The 21989-nt window shown below is 39.1% G+C and overlaps 1 protein-coding gene across 3 annotated transcripts in view; it reads right to left on the bottom strand.

Annotated features, from left to right (window-relative positions):
* Positions 1–2532: 2532 nt before the first annotated feature.
* Positions 2533–21989, bottom strand: part of LOC140727718 (uncharacterized) — a 46483-nt gene continuing 27026 nt past the window's right edge. For all 3 annotated transcript variants that reach the window (XM_073045407.1, XM_073045408.1, XM_073045409.1), the window contains 5 exons: positions 13697–13966; positions 10465–10845; positions 9188–9355; positions 7373–7620; positions 2533–3640 (listed from right to left, as the gene is read on the bottom strand). In XM_073045407.1, coding sequence (XP_072901508.1) covers positions 3581–3640; positions 7373–7620; positions 9188–9355; positions 10465–10845; positions 13697–13966 — 1127 coding nt within the window. In that variant the 3' untranslated portion in view covers positions 2533–3580. The remainder of the gene's footprint in view (positions 3641–7372; positions 7621–9187; positions 9356–10464; positions 10846–13696; positions 13967–21989) is intronic.

The raw sequence follows: 21989 nt of genomic DNA, 5'->3' as shown, positions 1-21989 counted from the left end.
AATAGAACCACTGGTAGATAGGGTCACGAAGAGAGCTTTTGTCATATTGTTATTAGTGATGAATAGACCTGATGGACAATGGGGTACAGAGTTAACTATTCCCCTCCTGAGAAACATGAACTATTACTGTTGCTATGCTGACCATGAGAAAGAAAGACGGAAAAACAAGAAAGAACATCGGTGACAGATAAGAGAGAGGGGGAAATTGCTGATTAACCGTATTGTGACTCCTTTTTGAATTATTTACTGTTTCGCTGCAAGGACAATAGTTTGCTCATAAACATTTCTCAGTGGATTGAAGGAGTGGCCTTATTTGATGGACACAGTTATTCAGGAGTGATGGATAGCTGAGTCCCCGTTAGTAGGGATAAAAAGACAGGTCTGGAGAGACACCCTCCAGACACGCCAGTGGACACTGACTGAGTGTTGGAACCCACAAGAAAGGTGGGGGCTTCGATGACCGAACCAGGAGGTCAGTCATTAAGACTATCAGTGTAAAAGCAGGGCCGGTGGGGACTTGTGTGTTTGTCCACTCATGCCAGAGTGACGAGTCCACCACAGAAGAACGGTCTAGCAGAAGGACAGAGAGGTCATAACTGAATGACCACACCGATACAACGGATTAAGAAAGCAAAGAAAGGTTTGCCTGACTGTAGCTGTTACATCTCGCTCGCTCTCTCTCTCTCTCTCCAACGATTACAATACAACAACTATAACTACATCAGCACTCATGAACTGAACTGAATACTTTCCTATGACAATTTATTTACCCCTAGACCGATAGAGCTTGTTCATTATTGATTATTATTATTCCTACACTTTTAGGTTTATTACTGCTAACTTGTTTTATATGTATATTTGCATTATTGATATGGTTTTTGCTTATTTTTATTAATAAACACCTTTAGTTTGGTACCACCAGACTCCCAACGAATTCTTCTTTCTCTGCTGGTTAGACACCCAGTTACGGGGTACGTAACAATATCCACCTTCATAAATCAAAGCACCAAGTACAGGGGCTGGGATCTTATGTTGAAGATGTGCTACGACATTGGTAAGGTCAAACTTGGAGTATTGTGTGCAGTTCTGATCACGCGCCTACGGGAAAGATATCAATAAATTTGAAAGAGTGCAAAGAAAACCTAGATGAATGTCACTGGGACTTGAAGACCTGATATATAGAGAAGGGTTGGAAAGGTTAGGGCTTTATTCACTGGAGTGCAAGAGAATGAGAGGAGATCCTACAGAAGTATACAACATTTTTTTCGAGTAATTCTTGCAAGTTCTTTCCCACCCTCAGACTGGAACTGTAGGTTAAGGGTGAAAGGCGAAATTCCTGAGGGGAAACTGAGACAGAATCTCCTTAACTCGGAGAGTGGCAAGCTGCCAACAAAAGTAATAGATGTGTGTTCAACTGCAACACTCAACGGAAGCCTGGATAGGCACATGCACAAGGGGCGTGGAGGAACATAGTCATGGTGCAGGCAGATGGAATAAATCAGGAGAAAATATTGGCACAGACCAGAAAGGCCAAAGGCCTTGCCTCTGTGCTGTAGCACTCCATATTTCACATTTCTAGTTTGCACTTTCATATCAAAGGCACTAATGGAAGCAGCACTTGATTAAGTTGGTAAGTGTACTGGGGTACAGTGAAAAACTACCTTTTGCATCAGGACTGATTGAGGTGCTTCAAAGGAAAAGCAAAAACAGAAAGCAGGATATAGTTGCTATAGAGAAAGTTCAGTGCAGGCAGACAATAAGGTGCAAAACCACGACAAAGTAGATTGTGAGGTTAAAAGTCCCTTGTGACGTACAGCAGGTTTGTTCAATAGTTTTAGAACAGCAGGATACAAGTTGTCCTTGAGCCTGGTGGTAGATACTTTCAGCCTTTTATCCAGTGGGAGGGAGGAGAGTAGAGAAAATCCGGGGTAGGTGGGAATTTGATTACGCTGGCTGCTTTACTGAGACAGCGAGAAGTGAGGGGTCTATGCCACATTGACTTTATTGGGACCATTTATTTGATTGCATTGATTGGGGAAGGCATAGGCCTACTGTGGGTAATTAGGAAGTGGGTAGACACTGATGAGGTGGGTTAGAAGAACCTGCTTTTTGTGTACTTTAACATACACTTTGTTTGCTCTACACTGCTGTTTGGAAAACTGGGCAGCCTGCAATGAGACAAGTGAAGTTGGTTGTCCACTCTCTAATACATACTCAACATTAGCAAAGTCTCTGCTGGCAGACAAACACTTGCAAACTGGGACTTTGGCACCTGCCTCAGCAATGAATTTGTAACAAAATGGTACACAAAAGAAGTTATTTACTGACTCAACTATCTGCGTTTAAAATCCAGTATGAACCAATTGTCTACTATCGGAAATCCCATTTATTTAGCAACTGGTTCTACTAGTGTCGATTCCCCTGTTCTATTTTAACTCATTAGGACCTTTTTCTACACTCCTTTTGTCTTATTAGAGCCTCATTTCCCTTCAAACTTACCAGGGTCACAGGGAATAAATATTGTACTGCTGGTAACATCTTAAAAGCAACACAGTTTTAATTTGCTTTTTATTTATTAAATCAAATTACATTCAAGAGTCCAGAACATTTGCAAGTTCAGAAAATTGCTGAATTAAAGTTGCTTTTAGAGACTTCAAAGGACACCACTGGAATATTCCACTTCCACATTGTACACTGGTGGTATTATGAATTCAACTGCATTTTCTCTCAAATATGTAACATTTGTGCCTAAATAAGATGACTTATTTCTGAAAAGCAGGCAAGGGAATTTTTCATCCAGCATTTTGGGACACTTTCAAAAGGTAAAAGAATAGAATTTCATTGGCAGGCATGATAAACCCAAAGGCAAATCGACCATTGTCTTACTACCCAAAATAAAATTCAATTTACAACGACCTTAGGTTGTGTGGGGTTGCTGTCCATCGAAAGTTAAAGGCAATATATGAACTCATTACAGTATCCAATCCAATTATAATCTGTTTTTACAATAATCATACCATTTATACTGCTTTTACAGATTCAAATTAAATAATACGCCACTTCATTTTGCAACTATTTAGCACCAGGAAACACATTTCTAGAAAGTCTCCCTTTTGAATGAGTTACAACTGGAGTATTGGCTAGACATATTACTTCATTGGCTGCAAAACACATCAGCATGTCTGGAGTTTGTGAATAGCTCCATAGAAATGCAAGTCTTTCAATTTTTAATAACTTACATTGCAAAGTTCTGGAAATAAACAAAATACAAAATCTATACAGGAATTTCACTACATACAGTATCCGAGATCAATTTTACAGATGAGTGCAAGCTCATATCAATTGCTACAAAACTTGTTAAAATAATGCCCCCTGGGTTGTTACAAAGACTTACATTATTAATACTCAGTATATTAGAAAAATAATTTATTTTCCATTTGTTTAAAATAACAGTCAAGTATACATGAATGAAATTGTATGAAATGTTTTCAGAATTCTGCTTAGTTCATATTTGAAGCTTAACTCATTGATCCTATCAGGTCTGAATAAATATCAGATTACTTAGTCTATATTCCAAATGCTACAGTCTTATAGAATCCATTTCTTCCACAGGGAGCCCAAGATTTATTTCACTTTGGATCTGCGGTAGAAAATAAAGATTTGACAGCCTGTTAGTTCATAGGCGTTAGTGTCTGTAGTGAATGGCAGAAGCATTGAGTTTTACACAGGAGATACAGCACTGAATTTGACATTTACACAGAATTACTTAATTTTAAGCCCACTGCCATCAATATCCTTGCAGCTAGTCATGCATTATTGATTTTTGTTGATTCTTTTCTCACTGAAGGTAATTATAGAAAGTTACAAGTACAAGTGATTCTGCAGATGCTGGAAATCCAGCGCAACAGACAAAATACTAGAGGAATGCAGGTCCGTTATAAATTTCTGGTTTTAAAAAAATACCGGTTATTTCCGTTCATTCATAACTGTCCAGAAAATGGATTTTCCCCTCTTATGGCATGCTAAATGGGTTTTTAGGCTGCTCCAACCACATGAAAAGATTCACAACTTTGGGTAAAAATGCATAAAAAAGGAATGCCAATTCATGCACGAAGATGGAACACATGTTCTATCAGGATCTTTATGCTGAGTTTGTAGTCACAACATCATTGTATTGATTGTTAGGGACTGATAAAACATTACAGGATTAGCAAACAATGTTCTGGAAGAAATCTGTGGGTCAGGTAGCATCTTTGGGAGTGAAGAAATTGTCGACGTTCTGGGTCGAAACCCTGCACCAGGATTGAGTTTTAAGAGGTGAGATCACCAGGATAAAGAGGAGAAGCAAAGTGGCAAGAAAGAAGTCCAAGGTGATTGGTGGACTGTGGCGGTGGAGGGGGGAGAGAGAGAGAGATGACAGGCAGTTAATGTCAGGTAGGAGATGTGAACAGGGATGGAGATGGAAGACTGTGGCAGGTTAATAATAGATGGAGGCAGCCCAAGAGAGAAGAGAAAGAAAAAGAATACAACAGCTGGAACAAGATGTGGCAGTAGAGTGTAAAGATATGAAAAGAATCTTTTTACCCGTCACTGACTGCTGATGACATCATACGACAGACATTGGTCATGTGACAGCTATGCTCAGGTAAATATGCTGGAAGTACCAGGGCCAATTTCCCAATGGGTGCCAATTGATCTTAAAATGTTTGCTACATGATCTAACCCATGGAAAACTATTTTTATCCAGGCTTTGCATGCAAGAAGGATGGGTAGAAATGGATCCAGTTTCTAGGATGGTTACAGCGTACATGTACAGGCCGGATCAAGTTGGCTTGGCCCAGGCATGAGAGCAGGGAATAAGCCAATGTTTGGCCATTACTGAAGCGGACTTGGGGGTGATTTGATGCAGCAGAACTGGTGAGGCAGGTGGAGGCGACACAGGGTCCCGAACCTGGACTCAAGAGTGAGGAAAGGCTCACAGTTTGAACGATATACGCCGGGCTGAATTGGACAGGCCATTTCAGAGATCTGCTCCACAAGGTTTACTTGTCTCTGTGTTGAACTGAGGCTGTGGCCTGCAACTAATGAGCTCCTGGATGGTTGCAGTAAAGACTGGCTTTGTAGCTGTGGACTCACTTCCATGAGCCTTAATTCTGAATGTTAGTTGCTTTCTTTTATTGTTTACACAATTTATTTTTTTCTGCACATTGAGTGTTCGGCGATCTTTCTATTAATGGGTTCTATTGGGTCTCTATGCTTTGTGGCTGCCTCTAAGGAAATGAATCTCAAAGTTGTATATAGTGCACATACTTAGATAATTAATGCACTTAGAACTTTGAGTAGTTGGATTGAATGAGTACAGTCACATTCTCATAGGAACTGTGGAATGAGGTGGACATTTCAGTTATTGTAAATAGGAAAGTGAGGGACTTGTCTCAGTGCATTTTGTTCTTTTACTTCATGGTGGAAAATTACTTCATTAATAGCTGATGGAAAACCATGGCTTACTAGTGGAATGGAATCAAAAGAAGATTATTGTCCAAATTCTTGAATCTATACTTGGAATGCTGTGTGCTGGTCTGGTTGCTTGTGTATTAGAAGGATGTCACTTAGCTGGAAATGGTGCAGAGAACATTCAAGTCAAGTCACTTTTATTGTCATTTCGACCATAACTGCTGTTACAGTACATAGTAAAAATGAGACGTTTTTTCAGGACGATGGTGTTACATGACACAGTACAAAAACTAGACTGAACTATGTAAAAAACAACACAGAAAAAAACTACACTAGACTACAGACCTACCCAGGATTGCATAAAGTGCACAAAACAGTGCAGGCATTACAATAAATAATAAACAGGACAATAGGGCAGTAAGTTGGTGTCAGTCCAGGCTCTGGGTATTGAGGAGTCTGATAGCTTGGGGGAAGAAACTGCTACATAGTCTGGCTGTCAGAGCCCGAATGCTTCGGTGCCTTTTCCCAGACGGCAGGAGGTAGAAGAGATTGTATGAGGGGTGCATGGGGTCCTTCATAATGCTGTTTGCTTTGTGGGTGCAGCGTGTAGTGTAAATGTCCGTGATGGCGGGAAGAGAGACCCCGATGATCTTCTCAGCTGACCTCACTATCCGCTGCAGGGTCTTGCGATCCGAGATGGTGCAATTTCCGAACCAGGCAGTGAAGCAGCTGCTCAGGATGCTGTCAATATAACCCCTGTAGAATGTGATGAGGATGGAGGGTGGGGGATGGACTTTCCTCAGCCTTCACAGAAAGTAGAGATGCTGCTGGGCTTTCTTTGCTATGGAGTTGGTGTTGAGGGACCAGGTGAGATTCTCCGCCAGGTGAACACCAAGATGTTCACGGGACTGGAGGGCCTGAGCTAAAATGAAAGTCTGGATAGGGTAGGACCTTTTCCCTGGAGCTTACAGAACCTTATAAAAACAAGAGGGCACAGACAAAGTGAATCGTCACAGTCTTTTTCTCCGGTTAGAACAATCTAAAATTAGCAATCATTTAATTAAGGTGAGAAAGGGAAGATTTAAAAGGAATCTGAAAATTTTAAAGCAACTTTTTCCGCATAGGGGCTGGTGAGTAAATGGAACACACTGTCAGAGGAAGTGGTAAAGTTACCATGTTTAAAAGACATGGTGAGGAAAGGTTTAGCAGGATGTTGCTAAACATGGGGAAATGGGACTGGTTCAAGTAGACATAGATTGGTCAGCATGAGTGAGCTGGACCAAAGGACCCATTTCTGTGCTGTACATCTCCACTGACACTGACAAGAACAGACAGGAAACAAATTCAACTGCAGATACTAAAATCTGAAGCAAAAACAGAAAATGCTGGATGAATTCACCATTCAAGCAGCATCTGTGGAAAGAAAAACCAATTCATAGTTCAGATCAGGGAGTTGGTTCTAAGGAAGGGTCCCGGACCCAAAATGCTAAGCAGTTTCTCTTTCCACAGATGCTATTTGGCTAGCTGAATTCCAAAATTCTCTGTTTCATTTCAGACTAACTAGACATCCAGAATCGCTAGCATTAAATTTCAAATACAGCAGTCTGTCATCTACAGGGATTATAGAAATCATTGCTGCTGTTATCAACCATGAGTCCTCATAGTTTAGCTCTGCCCAGAATTACAAATTCATCGGAATTATGGGAAGCAAAAATTGCACTTGCTTCTTTGATCCAAGGTCTGTTAGAGCTAGCCATAAAGAGTCAAATTTATTTCAAATTTTTGTAAACAATTAAGTGTACTTACTATAATAGCTACTAGCTATGGGTCACATTAACAAACATAACCTTCCAAGACTGATTTAAGACTGAAATGCTGTAAGTAACCATTACTAAAGTTAGCTTGTTTCTTCACTCACCTTTCTAGTTATTTCATTGGAAGGGTCCTCAGAGCAGAAGATGTGAAGGAAAAGTTTGCAAGTCTCTTCACCTTTGTTGATCATTAGCCTCAGTAATTCCCGGTTCCTTTCTTGTCTAGTTTTATTGGATGATATGTTGCTTATTTCCTCTTCATTCAGATGTTTCTCATAAAGCTTATCCAGCAGAGGTTTGTGAACGCCTTCCCCCATTGTTTGAACAAATTTACTGAAGTTCTTGTGTAACCAATCTGACAAGAAATAAACAGGAGTGCAACACAAATTAAATACTGGATCGAGCAGACAACTAACATTCCTTCATCAGTTGCAGAATATGGTCCTTTTCAGCTTCAGAGCCATTCCCCTTAACACCTTCCTTTCTGACCACCCCTACCCACTCTGATCCCTTCCACCCCTTCTACTACCCGTAATCGCAGAGGGCATTGTAAATAAGTTTGCAGATGATTAAAAGAAAAACTAAGTGCTTATCAAGTAAGAAGACATTACACTGTAGGAAGGGATAGATAGGGCAGAAATAATGGCAGACTGAACTTAACCCAGAATATTGTGATGTAATGATTCTCCCCTCACTTGACTACCTCCAACTGATGCATCAATTCTTACCAATATTTTGTGATGTACCATAGAAGCATAACAGTCTGATTTGACAACTGCTTTGCACGTGACCACAAGAAACTGTAGAGAGTTATGGACACAGCTCAGCACATCTCAGGAACCAGCCTCTCCTCCACGGACTGTCTGCTTCCTTGGTAAGCAGCCAGCATAATTAAAGACCCCGCTATCCCAGACATTCTCTCTCCTGTCCGCTTCCACTGGGCAGAAGGAACAAAAGCCAGGAAGTTCAAGGACAGTTTACACCTCACTGTTAGAGGACTCCACGTACAAGCTCACTATCTACTTCATTATGAAATTCCACCTTATTGTTTACCTGCACTGTACCATCCCTGTAACCGTCACACTTCATTCTGCATTGTCATTGTTTTACCTTTTTCTACCTCAATGAACTGATCTGTAGAAACAATATGCAAGACAAACTTTCCAATGTACTTCAGTACATGAGGCAATGACAATAAAGTAACTCAAGTATACAGAGGAGACTGCACTCATGCAGAATAGGGGACTTTTCTTCCTTCAGCACAAACACCACTATAGTTATAAATCTGCAATTCTGAGTTATACTACAAAATCAACTAGCGTGTCTAAGTTTATTTTAAACTCTCTGTACATATTTTGTTTACTAATTTGCTCTATTCTTTTGAAGGCACCCATCACATTTTCACACGTTCTTTTGTAGAATCTTTGCCTATGCAGTGCTGCTAAGCAATATGCTGTGTGATTAACTGCACAGGGTTAGATCTAATTCTCCACAATATGTTTAAAAATTCAAGTTAAATACAGAGCCCTACCAACTGTGCCTCACCACACAGAGTACTGGAGCTGAAACAACTGATCTCTGACAACCCCTCCAGACAGACATCTCAGTACAACTGGAGGCACCTGGACAACGGAAGTGACAGCCAACTTGACAATTCCTCTGAGCGTACGATGAATACTCACACAAAGGAAAACTGGCACCATACCGCAGATCACTGGCCTGACAGGCCAAGGCATGCCTTGTGTTAATGGCTGCATTACAGATTTAAGGATAGAAAACAATTCTTTATTTTTATTAGGATGAAACTTTATTACCAGGGAGAATGAAAGGCTCACCTCACTCAATATCTTCCCAAACAATTCCCTCAGGTTACCTAATATCAAGCCGTCAAATGAGAACTACAGTCACGGGCAGCTTCTTACCTTTGCAGGATGTGACTTTTGGGTTTGTGTTTATTGCTGTTGTCAAGTTGTCTAGTTGGTTCCTCAATATATCAAGCTCTTTTTTATGTTCAACGTGTTGTTGATAAGTTTTAAAGTACAGGTTACTGATTTTCTCCTCCAAACATCTTTCTTGAGAGTTTTTTTCATCTGTGAAACAAAATTAAAAACAAGAATGTGTGACAACGAAAACTTATCAAAATATTTTATAGAATTTAAAAGGCTGCAACTTAAACTAAGGATGATGTGAATCTGATGAACTCCACAAGTACAAATATTCCTAAGGACCTAATATTTGACTGAGTATCAAGGGGGCTGTTGGATTGGATCTCCAGTGAAGCTGATGCGATGGCATATTTCCACTTGCAGTGGTAGGAATCCCGCTGCCTTCTGTCCATGCTGTTCTTAAAAGTGCTACAGACAACATGTTCCATCACTTTGCTGAAGGGTAGAAATAGCTGATGATATGTTAGAAACAAAATAAAACTCACTATTCCTCTAATGGAAACAGAATGTAAGCCTGCTCCACAACAGCTCTTTCTTTTCAGAGCAGAACGTTGCTCTGCCACGGACATGCTGGACTCATCTGACATTCCTGAATTTTGAAGACACTGAAAGTCCCTCGTGGCACCATCTCCGTCAACCTTTGCTACTCACTGTCCAACATCACTCCATCCAATTGCATGCTCATTGTCCCCTTTCTTTAGTCCACATTACCTTCCCCACCCTATCTCTAGAATCCTTCTGTTTCTCCTTTTTGATAAACTGCACTCATCATCACCATCATTTGTTCAGATTTGTTCTGTGGTATACACAGGACATTCCTATAGTTCCATGACCTTCATCTCACCCTGTTAACCACTAAACCTTCGATCTTTCCTCCCCCTTCTATCTATTCCAGTTATAATCAGCTGTATTTCCCACCATGTTTCCCTCTTGCATCATTTCCTCCAATTGTATCCACAATCTGCTTACTGAGTTTGCTCAAGCTCCATCTGGATCCTCACTACATAGAAGACTGAGGACCGGCGCCTTAATGAATATTTGACAGCAGACTCCCATGTTCTTGTCTGATAAAAAGCACACTGACAGAAATAAGATTGAACAGATTCTTACGATCAGTCTGTCACCATATGTGATTTTTATCTCCATGCAGGAGTTGCACAGTGTTCTGATGTCCTTTCTGTCAACTCTGCATCCAGCCAATCTCTCACACATTCACACACACGCCACTGATTTACCCCCATTAGAAGACCTACCAACACACTTGACAAAGACCAGGTTTGTGATCCAGAACAGACGGTGTATGCTTATTGTCAGTTTCTCTATAAAATCCTCAGACATGCTGCATTCGTCTGACGTTGATAAGTTTTGCAGCTGCTTTACGTCCCTTATGGCACTTTCTGGAACTCCAGGCTGGGCTTTCTTGAACAGTTGATAGGCGTCCAGGGAGGGGATTTCACTGTGGTCCACAGGGCGATCTGTTGTGTCTAACATGCACTGGATGACGCAGCACTTCAGGATTTCTCCAACTTCATCAAGGATGCTTCTCCTGGCCTCAGTGCAATTGTTGTGTAATTTTCTTAGCAGTTCGCACAAGTTCTTTACCAACTGTGCTCCTTTAGGAAAGCAGCAAGCCTCTAGAACAGAACAGAGATCAGCTCTGAAAACATCCCACCAAAACACAACTCCCGTTGAGTGTCTCTCACCCGAAACACTAACTCTTCATTTTCCCACAACACCAGCCAATTGACCAACAAAGGAAAAGAGCAGTTCAGGAGAGGGAGATGGTCGATGAGAGGAACAAAGAGAAAAACAGCCCAGGTACTGAAGGTAGAGAGCAGCAGCAAAAAGGGATCAATACAGGAGTTTTGACAGATGCTGGAGATCTTCAGCAGTACACACAAGATGCTGGAGGAACTCAACAAGTCAGACAGATGATGTTTATTTAGGACAGATGAAGAGTCTCATCCTGAAATGTTGACTGTTTATTCCCCTCTGTAGATGCTGCCTGGTCTGCTGAGTTCCTCCAGCACTTTGAGTATGTTGGAGCAAAGGAGAATGCTGGGGTCAAAGGACAAATGACAATGCACAGCACAAGATCAAGGGCTACTTATAACCATATAGCAATTACAGCACGCAAACAGGCCATCTCGGCCCTTCTAGTCCGTGCCGAATGCTTACACTCACCTAGTCCCACTGGCCCGCACTCAGCCCATAACCCTCCATTCCTTTCCTGTCCATATACCTATCCAATTTTACTTTAAATGACAATACCGAACCTGCCTCTACCACTTCTACTGGAAGCTCGTTCCACACAGCTACCACTCTCTGAGTAAAGAAATTTCCCCCGTGTTACCCTTAAACTTTTGCCCCCTAACTCTCAACTCATGTCCTCTTGTTTGAATCTCCCCTACTCTCAATGGAAAAAGCCTATCCACATCAACTCTATCTATCCCCCTCATAATTTTAAATACCTCTATCAAGTCCCCCCTCAACCTTCTACGCTCCAAAGAATAAAGACTTAAACTTGTTCAACCTTTCTCTGTAACTTAGGTGCTGAAACCCAGGTAACATTCTAGTAAATCTCCTCTATACTCTCTCTATTTTGTTGACATCTTTCCTATAATGCGGTGACCAGAACTATACACAATACTCCAAATTCGGCCTTACCAATGCCTTGTACGATTTTAACATTACATCCCAACTCCTATACTCAATGCTCTGATTTATAAAGGCCAACATACCAAAAGCTTTCTTCACCACCCTATCTACATGAGATTCCACCTTCAGGGAACTATGCACCATTATTCCTAGATCACTCTGTTCTACTGCATTCTTCAATGCCCTACCATTTACCATGTATGTCCTATTTTGATTCATCCTACCAAAATGTAGCACCTCACACTTATCAGCATTAAACTTCATCTGCCATCGTTCAGCCCACTCTTCTAACTGGCCTAAATCTCTCTGCAAGCTTTGAAAACCGACTTCATTATCCACAATGCAACCTACCTTAGTATTATCTGCATTCTTCCTAATCCAATTTACCACCCCCTCATCCACATCATTGAACCATCATCCAGACTTGAACCACTATACCTCTCAGTACATGTGACAATAATAAATCAATTAAACTCTAAAACATGTAAAACCTCACAGATAGCAAAACTATCTGGCACACTGCTCTGCAGCCACCTGGCCTTTGTAATGCTTTCACTCAGCAAATTATTCCAGGGATTTTGCCTCCTCCACTCTACCAGAAGTCTATTGATAGCATTGATAAAGAATTTCATCTTTTCAGTGATGAAATTACACAGGTATACTTAAGCTCAGATCTTTTATTTTACTCCCACAATCTAAAATGGCACTCTGAATTAACTCCCCCTAAACCAGCTAATGCTTTCCATATCAATGTACGATTTCCCACTCTGGGCGGATGGCAGTCTTACATTTCATTATGGGATAATACGGACCTTGGTAAAGGGAAATAAAAGAGGGCCTGTGCATCTGTTATGAACCAGCAGCAATCGATATGAAACTGAGACGGGGTTTATAAACAAATCCCGAGATTTATTAACCTCTGCTCAAAAACATCGAAAAGTAAACAAACAACTAACTTAACTGAAAGTTAAGTTAGGCGGCAATATCTAACAAGCAGTCAAATATAGAAACTGTTATCTTAATGAGTTCTCATCCAAGCACAGACTTAAAGTGGGAAGTTTAAAAGTCTATGTGATTTATACAGTCGTTAAGGAGAGACTTCCCCAAAACAACAATTCCTTTGAAGTAATGACAAATCTGCCGATCCCACAGCCAGGAGATGCCTTGTTCAAAGAAATCACGAGGGAATAAAAGGAACTGACCTGTTGACTGGAGTGTGGTCACTGCACAAGCCTTCCCGACTTTTCAGGGGATTAACTCAAATGTGCATGCCACAATTCCTGAACAAATTCAAAAAGGTCAATCATTCACAAGACGCTGAGCGACATTAACTTTATCCAATCCTTTGAACTTGGATAACATGAGACACATGTTGTCCGATACTGGACAGTGAGGGAAAAATAAACGTGCAACAAACAAAACCTGTGGAGCCTCCACACCTCCGACCGGCAACAACAACGTTGCACTAAAGTAAAACAGAGAAATTTGTCACAGTTGCTGGCTTTGTTTAAATTCCATTTGGAACATGCCATCATGTGACATAACGTCACCCCATGGTCATGAGACAATTACATCATGCCACTCACAAGACAATTACATCATCCCACTGTTCTGTGTTGAAACTGTGGGCATGTAACACATGAATATGGATTTTGAGAATTTAAACTTATTGTAAAAGGTCCAAGCTATTATTCCAGTTGAAGATTTCTTTAACCTTTCCCTGTCTCCCAGTAACAAGTGATGCTGCATATCTGGAGCGAGGGCTGGTGGTATAGCTACACTCAATTAGGAAATGTAAATTTTTAAATTAAAATACAATATATTTACCAGGTAGAAGTTCTAACTTTTTCCTACAAATTTCTTCTGCATCAGGCCCATGGAACCAATTGAGTTCTGCCAGAGTTTTTATCAGCATTCTTTCTTGAATCATTTGCACCATATCTTCTGTGGTTGTATCAAACCTGATGTCAATTGACTGGTCTCTGAAAAAGATGTCCTTTTGTCTTTCCGGCTTGTCTTCCATAAAGACCTTCACTATGTTCACCACATCTGCATTTTTCTTTATGCTCTTTCTGACCTGAAGGAACAGTTCAACCGCTGGAAATGGAAATAAATAACCACAAAATCATCAGAAGGTCAGTTTGAATATTTGTGCAGTTTGAAGCTAAATTTCAGGTTGCTTCTCTCACCCCATCTAAAATTCCAACAGAATATCATTACTCTAGATGATTAATTTATTTGACCCAAGTCCTATCCACGTCTAACAGTGTAGACTGCGGCTACAGACCCTCACAGCATCCTCCTCCCACATTCCCCCTCCAATGGTCTCACCTATCACCTGCCAGCTTGTACTCCTCCCCTCACCCCCAACCTCCTTAACCTGGCTTCTCACAGCTTCCTTTCCAGTCCTGGAGGGCCTCAGCCGGAAACATCAAGCATTTATTTCCCTCCATAGATGCTGAATGACTTGCTGAGTTCCTCCAGCAATTTGTGTGTGTTGCACAGGTTTTGGATCCTTTTATATAATCCACTGGACCAATGCATGTTGCTGACAAGGTCACCATTTATAACCCACTGGTAACTTCTCATGAACTATGGGGGTGCTGGTGAAACACAGCAATGACTCACAGGCAACAAATAAAACTTTAAATTATTTTATTAGTCACACTTTTTCTTAGCAATGGTCACTGCAGTCAATAGCCTGCAACCTCCCTTTCGGGCTTCAGCTTTTGAACCACCTGCGCGACCTGGCATTTCCGCAGTGTGAACTGAAGTCTCGAAGGTGCAGGATGGTCGTGGCATGACGTGCACGGGCCAAATCGAGGCATAGGGATCGGGGAATAAGTCTATGTTCGGCCGTACTTGGAGGTGATTCGAAGGAGCAAATCCGAGGCGAGGCAGAGTGAAGTGGCAGGGCCCGGGCTCGAGAGTGACCCCCCCCACACCGCCTCCGTTTGGCCAATTTAAGCACTGGCTAGATTGGAAGTATAACATTTCCTAAATAGTATTGTTACTGTAACTCCTTACTATCCTCTCTTTCAATCTTTTTATTAATATTTAGAATATTATGAATGAGATACAATTCAAATAATGGTAAGGGATTACAAATATATAGACTCCCATTATACATAAAGTATTACATAAACAATGAATAGAGCATAAGTAAGTTTCCCAAAACATAAACCGTATAGTATATATATGAACAAGGTAAGTTTAGATATTTCATAATATATAGTGTAAAAAAGAGAAAAAAAAAATCTATCTAAGGAAGTTAGCTAATCTACTAATCTAGTATCAAGAAAAAGAAAAAAAAAGAAAAAAAATAAAAAAAACTTTTAAAAAGAGAGAAAAAAAGGGCTGTTCATAGTATCTCACGAGTATACATAAACATCAATGACGTCAACTCCGATCCTCTCAACATACATACGATTAAAGCTGAAAAAAAAACCAATAAGCCCGGCACAGGGCCATTACATCATATGAAAATATTGAATAAATGGTCTCCATATCTTTTCAAATTTAATAGAAGTATCAAATACAGCACTTCTAATTTTTTCTAAATTTAGACATAACATAGTTTGAGAAAGCCAATGAAATACCGTGGGAGGATTAATTTCCTTCCAATTCAACAAAATAGATCTTCTAGCCATCAAAGTGAGAAAAGCAATCATTCGACAGGCGGAAGGAGATAAGTGAAGTAAGTCCATCATCGGTAAACCAAAAATTGCGGTAATAGGATGGGGTTGTAAATCAGTGTTCAATACCGCCGAAATAATATCAAAAATATCTTTCCAATATTTTCTCAAAAGTGGACATGACCAAAACATATGAGTTAAAGAAGCGATTTCTAAATGACATCTGTCACAAATAGGGTTTATATGAGAATAAAAATGAGCTAATTTATCCTTGGACATATGGGCCCTATGTACAACCTTAAATTGTAATAATGAATGTTTGGCACATATAGATGATGTATTAACTAATTTAAGAATTCTATCCCAATTCTCAATAGGAATAATAAGATTAAGTTCTCTTTCCCAATCATTTTTGGTCTTATCAAAGGGCACTGAACGTATCTTCATAATTATATTATAAAGTTTTGATATAAGCCCTTTTTGAAAAGGGTTTAGTTCAAACAAACTTTCCAAAGTATCTGAAGACAGAGAATTTGGGAACGAAGGAAGTACCGTACTTAAAAAATGCCTAACCTGTAAGTATCTAAAAAAATGAGATCTAGGCAAATTATATTTATTAGCTAGTTGCTCAAAGGACATAAAACAGTTGTCCAAAAATAAGTCGGAAAATCTTAATAATCCCTTAGTTTTCCAAGCCAAAAAAGCATGATCTATAATTGAGGGATGGAAAAAACAATTAGATACAATAGGACTATTTAACATGAATTGAGTCAACCCGAAAAATTTCCGAAATTGAAACCATATACGTAAGGTATATTTAACTATCGGGTTGTCAATTCGCTTCGGCAATTTAGAAAGAGCAAAAGGGAGAGATGTCCCTAAGATAGAACCCAGAGCATAAGCAGAAACCGATTTGGTTTCCAAACTCACCCAATGAGGGCCAAAAGGACCATCCCATTCTTTCAACCAACATATCAAATATCTAATATTAACTGCCCAATAATAAAATCTGAAATTGGGTAATGCCAACCCACCATCCTTCTTTGTCTTCTGTAAGTATATTTTACCTAACCTGGGATTTTTATTCTGCCATATATATGAAGAAATTTTTGAATCAACATTAGTAAAAAAGGATTTCGGAATAAAAATTGGTACCGCTTGAAAAACATATAAAAATTTAGGTAAAATAACCATCTTAATAGCATTAATCCTACCTATCAGAGATAAAGATAATGGTGACCACTTGGTAAACAAACCTTTAATCTGATCAATTAAGGGTAAAAAATTAAACCGAAATAATTCTTTATGGTTTTTGGTAATTTTAATCCCTAAATAAGTAAAAGAATCGTTAGCTAATTTAAAAGGTAAAATACCATAATTTGGGACCTGTCTATTCAAAGGAAACAATTCACTCTTATTAAGATTTAACTTATACCCAGAAAACTCACTAAATTGAGCCAACAATGATAAGACTGCTGGAATAGATTTCTCAGGATTAGAGATGAATAATAATAAATCGTCTGCATATAAAGATACCTTATGAATATCTGTTCCACGATTAATACCCAAAATATCATGTGATTCTCTGATGGCAATTGCCAAAGGTTCTAAGGCGATGTTAAATAGTAATGGACTAAGAGGACAACCTTGTCTAGTGCCCCGAAATAAATGAAAAAATGGAGATCTTTGATTATTAGTAAACACCGAGGCTACTGGAGTTTGATATATCAGTTTAATCCAAGAAATGAAGGTCGGACTAAAATTAAACTTCTCCAACACATAAAATAAGTAGGGCCATTCAACTCTATCAAATGCTTTTTCCGCATCTAATGATATAACACATTCTGAAGTATTATGTGAAGGAGTATAAACAATATTCAATAATCTCCTAACATTGAAAAAAGAATAGCGATTTTTAATAAAACCGGTTTGGTCTTCCGAAATAATTTGGGGTAATACCTTCTCCAACCTAGAAGCCAGCAACTTGGAAAAAATCTTAGAATCCACATTCAATAAAGATATTGGTCTGTAGGATGCACAATCAGTAGGGTCTTTATCTTTCTTCAGTATTAAAGAAATGGAAGCTCTATAAAAAGATTGTGGCAACTTCCCCAATCTAATTGCTTCTTCAAACACCTTGCATAGCCAAGGAGATAGAGTATCAGAAAAACATTTAAAAAATTCTACTGTATACCCATCTGGACCTGGTGCTTTCCCAGAGTTCATTGAGGAAATAACCCCTTTAATTTCCGCATCTGTAAACGGAGTATCTATTACTGAAATATCATCAGATGATAGTTTTGGAAAATTCAATTTCCCGAGAAAATCACACATGGTATTATGATCCTGAGGGAATTCAGATTTATACAGGGAGGTATAAAAGTCTTGAAAAGACTTATTTATGTCATCATGGTTAACTGTCAAATCCCCATTCTGCTGTCGAACCTTAGTAATCTGGCGTTTAACTGAAACATTCTTCAGCTGACTAGCTAACAGTTTTCCTGATTTATCACTATGTATATAGAAATCAGATTTGGTTTTCATTAATTGATTTTCTATCGGAGATGTAAGTAATAAACTATGTTCCATTTGCAGTTCAACCCTTTGTTTATAAAGTTCCATGCTAGGAGTAGTCGAATATTTCTTGTCAATCTCTTTAATTTTATCAACCAGTAAAAGAGTTTCCTTCTTAATGCGTTTTCTCAGACCAGCAGAATACGAGATAATCTGTCCACGTATATACGCTTTTAAAGTGTCCCAAAGTGTTCCGCATGTGATATCCTCCGTGGAATTAGTTGAAAAGAAGAAATCAATCTGTTCCTTCATAAATTTAATAAAGTCCGGTTCTTGCAATAAGGTAGAGTCAAATCGCCATTGTCTAGCATTTAAAGCTGTATCCGTAAAATTAATAGAAAGTTTTAATGGAGCATGGTCAGAAATAGCTATAATATCATAATTACAACCAATTACCGATGGAATAAAACAAGAGTCAATAAAAAAATAATCAATTCTCGAATAGGAGTGATAAACATGTGAGAAAAAAGAAAACTCTTTGTCATTAGGATGACGAAATCTCCAAATATCAAAAACTCCATTATCAGTCAAAAAGGAGTTAATACAAGTGGCCGACTTATTGGGTAGAGTCTGAATAGTTGTAGATTTGTCCATCAAAGGAATTAAACAACAATTAAAGTCACCACCCATTATTAATTTATATTCATTTAAATTAGGTAAAGAAGTAAATAAGGACTTAAAAAAGTCAGGACAATCCACATTCGGGGTATAAACATTAACCATAGCAACCTTTTTATTACCGAGTAAACCCGTAATTAACAAATATCTACCATTCGGATCCGAAAGGATATCGTGTTGAACAAATGTAATAGAGGAGTCAATAAAAATTGAAACTCCCTTAACTTTGGCATTCGAATTCGAATGATATTGTTGACCCCGCCAAGACCTAAAAAAGCGATATTTGTCCTCCTTCCTCACATGAGTTTCTTGTACAAAAATAATATGAGCATTAAGTCTTTGGAATACTTTGAAAATCTTCTTTCGTTTAATCGGATGGTTTAATCCATTAGTATTCCAAGACACAAAGTTAATGGTTTGAACCATGTTTCTAAAGTCATCCCTTTGGTATATAAAGGGTTAACCATGTTATAAACTCATGCATCCGGAAGAGGGACAAAAATAAAGAGCGGACCCGGAAGTGACGACATCGTAGACATATTTGTAGTTCATGAACAGCCCAAGTAAAAAAACTAAAACAAATTGATAAGAAAAAATTAAAAAAGAGAACAGACCAACCCCCACCCCCATATGAAAAAGAAAAAAAGCCAAAATATGGCTAGAAAAAAGAAAAAATGAAACTAACTCTAACCCCATATCAGCGGCAGAACACTCCGTGTTTAACGGATATATATAAAAAACCACCCGAACTTTAAGAATTATGATCACAGTACTAAAAACTACGCTTCTTAATATGCTGAGTTGTAAAGAAAAAGGGAATAAAATCATTAAAAGTTTATAAATCGGGTTATAACCCAAACAAATCAAGAAGTATTTAAACTATGATAAGCGATGCATTATAGGAAGAAGACGAAAAAAGAAGCAATAACGCCATCTTAAACTAAACCAATACTTTACAAAAAACCATTATCTTAATATTAAACAAAAAATTCACTTCGAAAGGTTAAAAATATACCTTCAAGGGAACAAAAATAGTAGACAAAAATATAGTATAGTAGTTAAAGTGTATAAGACAGAGCGATTAATATAACGAAAACACACTTTAACTTAAATATGAAGTATAGGATAAACCTACACCAATAACCAGAGACTAACCCTGGTTTAAAAAATCAAAAACCATCTTTCACGATCAGAATCACTCATTTACTGGAGAGTAGTAACTGTATCAGTAGGGAAGTTCTCTTCCAAATACTTTTTCGCTTCAAAGGTAGACAAAAATACTTTACGCGGAGCATTCGGGGGGGAGATCCTGAGCTTCGCCGGGTATAAGAGCGCAGGTTTTAGATTTTTCTCATAACATTCAGACATCAGAGGTTTAAAAAGCAGCCTTTTTCTCATGATTTCTGGGCTGAAATCCTGGACCAAGCGAAAACAATAATCACGAAATTTAATCATCCCAGCCCTTCGAGCTTCACGAATGAGTTGTTCTTTATCGTGTACGTAATGAAATCGGACGATTACCACCGGGGGCTTATCTGAAACCGTCGGTGATCGACTCCAAATTCTATGTGCTCGGTCAAGTAGCGGAGGGTTTACTGGAAAAACCGACGGAAACGCATCTTTTAGAAATTGAGCAAAGTATTTCGAAGGATCGCCTTGTTCTATGCCGTCTGGGAGACCAAGTATGCGTAGGTTCTGTCTTCTGGACCGATTCTCCAAATCGACACTCTTGGCTTTAAGTGTCTCCACCAATTTAATAGTCGAAATTAAATCCTGTTGCAATTTTTCAATTGTCGAATCTCGTTTCCGCGCTTCCTCTTGCAGCAATGAGATAAGCGCTTGCTGCTGGTTAATTACTGAATCCGTCTTAAACATATAATCTTGAAAAACCTTTATGTCTCGTTGAAAAGCCTGACGTTGTTCCTCAAATTTTTTATCCAAAAGCTCCATAAGCAGTTCATAAGTTAACTCAGTGCGTTGAGGTTGAGCTGGCTTCTTTCCATTACCGTTCGGGTTTCGCCCCGGTTCTCGTCCTTTGGATCTAAGAGCCATTTCTGTTTGCATATCTTCCAAAATTCACGATAAAATCTTAACAATAAGCCCGAGAAAGTAGCAAAAGTCTTTTGGTGTAGGTAACAATAAGTTGAATAAGGGTGATCAAAGGTTAAAATAAGTAAAGATTATGGAGCGGATCTGAAACAGTACTCACTCCATGAGCGTCTCCCGCTGACCTCTCCCTTACTATCCTTATTGTGATGTACACACTAGATCTGCAAGGATTTCAAAACATATCATCCAATGTCTAGCTAATGTCCAGCTAATCATGCAACCATCTAGCTAGTGTCAAGCCAGCAGGTGCTGTTTCCTGTGATAACATCTCACTGCTCTTGAGATGTAAAAAAATAATTTGCTGTATCATTTTTAGCATGGGTGGGTTTAAAGAACCAATCATCCCAGGTACCAACAAATTTTTTTATTTTTATTTTTTTTTACAGGTACTATCTTGGTCATGTGTGCTTTCAGTTTGCTCTAGATGACTGTTTGTTGCTCTAGATTTCTAGCATCTGCACTCTCATGTCTCCAAATTAAAATATATTTTCCATTCTTCAGTGCTCACTTTCTTTTCCTTGTCAAAAGTAGCCTCTAACTACAATGAAATGAGGTGCGAATTAACTTGATGTAAACATTTTTTATTTAGGTTGGTGATGCACTTTTTGTTTTGGGTGGCTACACAACACGGCAGGCAGCCAGCCTAACGATCTGGACAGGTCTAGAACCGTGGTTCCCAGCTGGGGTCCACGCACCCTTCAGTTAATGTCAGGGGTCCATGACATAAAAAAAGTTGGGGATCCCTGGTATAGAACAAGCTAGTAAAATGGAATGGAGATTTACTGAATGGTCAAAAAAAACCTCTTATGGTTCTTAAGGAACTTTGTTGTCCGTATCTGATCTGACCTATCGGAGACTCCAGGCTCACTGCAAAGTGGTCAGCTGAAGAGGAGGCCCAGAAAGCTGCTGAGTTCAAAGAAAACTCTGCACATATGCTCTATGTGCATGGATGACAGAAAAAATGGAGGGTTATGTAGAAGGGATGGGTTAGATTGATCTTAGAGTAGGTTAAAGGGTCAGCACAACATTGTGGGCCGAAGGGCCTGTGCTCTGCTGTAATGTTCTAAACCTGTGAGAGCACCCACATCCTGTAAATGAATAAAAACATGGCATTCAAATGCTAATTTACATCATTAAGATTACAGATACATGCACTGCATAATTTGAATGTAATTGCATTAATC

This window comes from Hemitrygon akajei, chromosome 5, assembly GCF_048418815.1.
Source record: "Hemitrygon akajei chromosome 5, sHemAka1.3, whole genome shotgun sequence".
Taxonomy (NCBI): Eukaryota; Metazoa; Chordata; class Chondrichthyes; order Myliobatiformes; family Dasyatidae; genus Hemitrygon; species Hemitrygon akajei.
Note: the sequence above shows the minus strand (reverse complement) of the source record. Positions and strands in the feature narration are given on the sequence as shown.